Genomic DNA, 6,000 nt, shown 5'->3' with positions numbered 1-6,000 from the left:
AATCGAATAATATGCGAATATCACTCATACGTAGTGGTGAACACCAACGCATGTAGCACACTTTTCAGCGCCAAATGTTTCCTCGTGCGAGCCGGAACAAATTTAATATGTGGCTAAGGTCAGATGGTAAGCACCTTAGACGCTAGAATCGGAAAAATGCAGAGAGCACTTGAAACTATGCGTATAGTTTGTGCACTCAATGGGCAGTTGTCGGACTTCTGAGCGAAGGTAAACCAATGAAAAGAGGTAAAAATGTCCAAGAAAACTGAGTCAACGGGCCAGTTAAACACCGTGTTTCTCATCGGCAAGTCGGTCCCTGTTAAAAAATATTCAACAAATTTAATTGGTTGGTACTATTACAAATATTCAAAAAGGATAGAGATACCTAAGAGGAAGTAAATTAAGTAGACTACAAGTAGATTACATTTTAAACGTTAGGCGGGACGTTACTTTTGTAGTTATACCCGTTACTCGTAGAGTAAAAGGGTATACTAGATTCGTTGAAAAGTATGTAACAGGCAGAAGGAAGCGTTTCCGACCATGATCAGGATCAATAGCCGAATCGATCTGGCCATGTCCGTCTGTCCGTCCGTATGAACGTCGAGATCTCAGGAACGACAAAAGCTAGAAAGTTGAGATTAAGCATACAGTCTCCAGAAACATATAAGCAGCGCAAGTTAATCATATAAACTCCGCACCCAGCACCCAGCACCCAGCACCCCGCACCCCGCACCACGCACCCCGCACCCCGGACCCCGGACCACGCACCCCGGACCACGCACCCAGCACCCTTTACCCACCCTTTAAACCATTAAAATTGATAAAAAACAATAGAGAACGCAGCACCCCGCACTCCGCACCCCGCACCACGGACCCAGGACCCCGGACCCCGGACCCCGCACCCCGCACCCCGGACACAGCACCCGCACCCCGCACCCAGCACCCCGCATAAAAATTGATAAAAAACAAGAGAGAACGCAGCACCCCGCACTCCGCACCACACATCACGCACTCCGCACCACGCACCCCGGACCACGCACCCCGCACCCCGGACCCAGCACCCGCACCCCGGACCCCGCACCCCGCACCCCACACCCCGCACCCCACACCACGGACCCCGCACCCAGCACCCCGCACCCCGGAATGTTCTAATTGAACATTTGGGTTTTTCAGGTGTTTAAACTTTCCCTTAATTCGCCAACTGCAGTATTGTAATATTAAATCATAAATCAAATATACGTCGGATCACTAGTTTTTACTTTTCATGTAGTCAAGGAAGATTTAATCTCATCTAATCCGTGTCATTTTGTTTTATAGATTTTTGAATCAGTATTTTGGCAAGGTTTTTGTTTCTTAGTCTCGTCATTCTTACCCGTTTTCTCATCGATTTTAATTTTATTTAAGGCGATGGCCTAAATCATGGTCAGAACCAGGCAAACGGCTTGTCACGTCTCATGTTTTTCTCGTTTTCATTCCTCTGTTTTCAGTTGTCTGCTGACCATGAAAATCTGGCCATGAAACATTTTTTCAACTAGGCATTGGACAAGGTTAAGCCCGCCGAAAAGGCACAAACAGATTAACTTTTATGTGAAAGTGGGCCATAGATAGACATGGAACCTGGAACGACTCCATCGCCTGTTGCAGCCCCGGTTTCTGCGCCTGTGGCGCCATCAGCAGTGGCTACCTCTGTCCAAGCTGTTAGCCCCGCTGCAGTGGCTCCCGCACCAGCGCCACCGATTGCTGTCACTCAAGTGGCTGCCCCATCCCCGGTTGCAAGTGTGCAACCGGCAACAGCTACTGTTCCTGATGCTCCTGCTCCAGCTCCAATTGCTGCCGCAGCAGTCGCTCCTGTCGCATCTGCGGCGCCTCCAGTTGTTGCAGCCCCAACTCCGCCAGCAGCAAGTCCAGTTGTAACACCACCCATTGCTGTTGTCCAGATTCCGGTTGCTGTTTCAGCACCGGTGGCACCACTCGTTGTTGCAACACCCACTCCTGTTGCCCCAACTCCTGTTGCTGCGCCTGTGATAGCAACACCACCTGTTGCTGCCGCAGCTCCTACTCCGGCTGCTATTTCGACACCCGTGGCGCCTCCAGTTGTTGCGACTCCTGTAGTTGCTCCTGTGATCGACACACCAGCCGTTGTTGCTGCTAACACCACGGTTCCCGTTGCAACACCTATTGCTGCAGCACCATCCCCGCCAGTAGCCCCAGCAGCTGTTCCTGTTGTTGATCCAGTTGATGCGCCAGCCGTTGCTGCTGCTGCTGCTCCCGTCGTAGCAGAGACTCCAGCTCCAGCGATCACCTCACGTCCTCCAGCTGAGACTCCGGTTGCAGCCGTACCAGATTCCGTTGTTCCTGTCATCCCCGAGGTTCCAGCTCCTATTGTCGCAGCACCATCCGTTGCTGTTCCAGAGACTATGGTCGCCGCAACTCCCATCGTGGCAGCGACGCCTCCAGCTACTGCTGAGCCAGTGGCCGCTCCACCAACCGCTACTGAAATCCCAGTCGCTGCTCCGACTGCAGCTTCGCCGCCTGTGCCTGTGCCTGTGCCTGTAGCACCACCTGTGGAGGCTGCAGTGGTGGCTCCTGTGAGCACTTTGACAGATGCTCCGGTTGCTGCTGCAGCTCCAGCCACTGTACCAGAAACTCCTGCCGTTGTCTCAGTCGTTGCCGAGTCTCCAGTTGCTGCGGATCCTGTTGTAGCTACACCTACTCCTACTCCTGCCTCGGAGCCCGAACCCATTGCACCACCTGCAGAAGCCCCAGAAGTTGCTCCAGTGATCGCTGCATCACCGGTTGCTGCTGCTGAAATAACTCCACCAGTTGTGCCTCCTGTGGCCGCAGAAACAATACCAGCTCCAGTCGTTGCCGCGACTCCAGCTCCTGCGGCACCAGCACCAGCTGCAACGGAGCCTGAGGTCATTGCACCTGCTGTTTCCGAAGTAGCTCCAGTGATCGCTCCACCACCCGTTGCTACTGCTGTTGCTGAAACTCCTATAGATGAAACGCCTCCTGTTGTCACTCCCGTGGCTGCCGAACCCGTACCAGCTGCAGTCGCTGTCGAGACTCCAGCTCCTGAGATCCCAGCACCAGTTGCAACAGAACCAGTGATCACTGCGGCTACAGATACACCAGAAGTTGCTCCTGTGATCGCAGCACCCGCTGATGTACCAGCTGAAGCTCCCGCTGCCGCAGCTCCCATCCCCGTGCCTACGGAATCTATCGATGTTTCTGTACCATCAGAAGCGGTCGTGGAAGCCACGCAGCCAGTTGCAACGCCTGCCGAAGTCACAACAGAAGTTACAGTTGCAGACCCTGCTGCTCCTGAGGCAGCTGCAGCATTAATTACCGAGCCAGTGGACCCAGCTGTTCCGGATTCGGTTGAACAAATTACTTCCGCGCCAACTGTTGAAGTCTCTGCAGAACCAACATCTTTAGCCGTACCAGAAATCCCATTACCACCGCCAACTGAAGCAGTCGCTTCTCCAGAAGTAGCTCTCGTTGCAGATACACCTTCAGTGCCCATACCCGAACCAAGCCCAGCGATTTCTGCAGAACCGATACCAACGCAGATTCCAGAAACTGCTGCTGCGATTCCTGAACCTGTACCGGAAAAAGTCCTGGCTCCTGTCACAGCTGACGCTCCTTCCACAACTCCGGAACCAGATGTAGTCGCCATCAATGACGCCCCTCCAGCAGCCGAAATCACCACACCCGTTGTTGAAAACGTTCCAGCGGAATCAAATGTGGAAGCAGTCATACCAGTGACTGAACCACCGGTTGCGCAAGAGATTCCTGCAGCCGAAATTCCAGAGACGGTGACAAAGCCAGTGGAGGAACAGAGCACCATCCCTATACAGGCAGCAGTCTCGGAAGAGGTTTCAAAGTCAGCTGAAGAAGAGGCTCTTCCCATTGAGCCATCTCCAGCTGCAATAGAGGAATCTCCAGCTGCTGCCGAAGCTGTTCAACCTTCTCCGGAACCAGTGATTTCCGAAACTCCAGCTGCCGAAGAACCAATTACGACAGAGGAAACCCCAGTAAATATTACTGTGGGAACGTCTGAAGATGTACCCACTATTTCGGAGATACCAGTGGAAGAGGTTTCCACTGCGGAAATCCCCGAACAGTCATCGTCACCCCCAGATTCCGTACCCGTGGCAAAGATAACTCCTTTGCTAAGAGAACTCCAGACCACCGATGTTTCGCTATTGGCCATTGCCGCCACACTGGATGCCATTGGAGAAAAGCTAAAGGACCAAAAGGCCAGAAATCAGCAAGTAATGGACAGACTCTGCGAAATCGAGAAAATTCTTGGCCCTCCCAAATCCAATTAGCTCAAGTTTGATTGTAAAAGCCTAGATCATCTAAAATAAAGCTGCTAATAAAGCGTTATTTCATCAATTTAAAAGTAAATTCAAATATGATACTAATATCTAAATGTCTACTAAAGGTATAATGGGGTTAAAAGAGCCAATGTAAGGCTAGGTTGTCCCAAATTGTTCCGTGCAAAATTAATGTAGCCAAAACAAATCTACCACTTCCACTTTTTGGACATATCAGCATGGCTGGTTCGAAAACCCCAGCCACAGAACCTAATTTGCAAGCGCGTCGAAAATTTTCACGTGGGAAATTAGCATTCCAAAAGGGAGTGGGACATAAATTCAAACGAATGCAAAAGGAGAAAATTAATGAACATTCCCCCCACTTTGTCAGCGAAAAAACAACATAAATTAGAGTTACCTCTCTGCTTTTTAACCGGGAAAGCTGGCGACTTCTGATAATTGGAAATTTATCAATGAATAATTTAATTTGTTTTCCTGCTTACACTTCCTTAAAAGCTTAAAAAAAAGACCATTCTTTCTTCATTCCATATAAAAATTTACCCATGCAATTTATTTGGATCGGTCCTGATGCAAAAGTCAATCGAGAGTCGTAAAAACGGTCAAAAGGGGCCAAATGGATACTTTTATTGCGGCAAACTGAAATTTGTGTTTATGGGCAAGTAAGTCCGGGTAAGTCAAACACCTTCGGCGATTATTCTAATCATTTGCATTGTTTTGGCTGGTTGGCTGCTTGGCTTGTTGGGTGACTGGTTCGTTGGCCTATCTCACAAAGTTTCCCTTTTTTGGGCTTGTATATGGGCAGAATTCGACAGAACCCAGTTACATGTTCGACAGTTCAATCTAAATCTATCGGCTACCCACACACATAGTACGAAAAAAAACTAAGCTAAAAGCTGAATTCCCATTTGACCATTTTGTCTGGAAACAATAAAATGACCTCCCGCACACAGATACACTAGATACAACAGATACAACCGACAGCCAGCAACATACGAAATCGCATAAATGTTGCAAATGGAGCAACAGAGTGAAGTTGTCATGCCGAGGATGCCGTGGCACAGGACCAAAACAACAGTCACAGCCACAGATACAGCTACAGCTACAGCTACCCGAAACTGGAAAAAACGAATTTCCTTTTTTAGACTTTTTGGCACATTTGAGAGGGGGGAGGGTGTGGCCCCGGAGGGGGATAGTCGGCTATTCTCATGCGACTGGGATGAAGGTTACACAGCCTAACCGCATTAATGCCAGCACAGAACAACTCGGTCCGAGTCACAGCCAAATGTGTAATTGTTGCCTGGAGGATTTGCAGAAAGATTTTCACTGTCATTTGAACTCTGTTTAAGGCTTCATTCGCTTTCCCCTCTGCATTTACTGCCATAAATGCTGTCCTCTCCCGTTAAATGAACCAAATTGAAATGGTTCTTGTTTGCGAACGATGAGAGTGCTTTCTATTCGCATCAGTTTACAACGTTCTTATATACCAACTATACACATATATGTACATACCTGTGCTTGGGCAAAATTATATTATTTATTCCAGGCATTAACTGTGGATATACATATTCCTGCTTCTCAGATATAAATGCATTCTCTTAATATCTGCATAACGCGTGCCCAATCATTATACCCTATACTCGTAGAGATATTCGTTGAA

At 49.2% G+C, this 6,000-nt stretch overlaps 1 protein-coding gene across 1 annotated transcript; it reads left to right on the top strand.

The window, feature by feature from the left end:
* The first annotated feature begins 260 nt into the window (after positions 1-260).
* LOC6536764 (calphotin) lies at positions 261-4,413 on the top strand. The gene is made up of 2 exons (XM_002097300.3): positions 261-346; positions 1,488-4,413. The coding sequence occupies exon 2, from the start codon at positions 1,611-1,613 to the stop codon at positions 4,332-4,334; it is 2,724 nt and encodes a 907-aa protein (XP_002097336.2). The 5' UTR covers positions 261-346; positions 1,488-1,610; the 3' UTR covers positions 4,335-4,413.
* Positions 4,414-6,000: the final 1,587 nt, after the last annotated feature.

The sequence above is a fragment of the Drosophila yakuba genome, chromosome 3R (genome assembly GCF_016746365.2).
Source record: "Drosophila yakuba strain Tai18E2 chromosome 3R, Prin_Dyak_Tai18E2_2.1, whole genome shotgun sequence".
Taxonomy (NCBI): Eukaryota; Metazoa; Arthropoda; class Insecta; order Diptera; family Drosophilidae; genus Drosophila; species Drosophila yakuba.
This window is presented reverse-complemented; position numbering and strand designations above follow the sequence as displayed.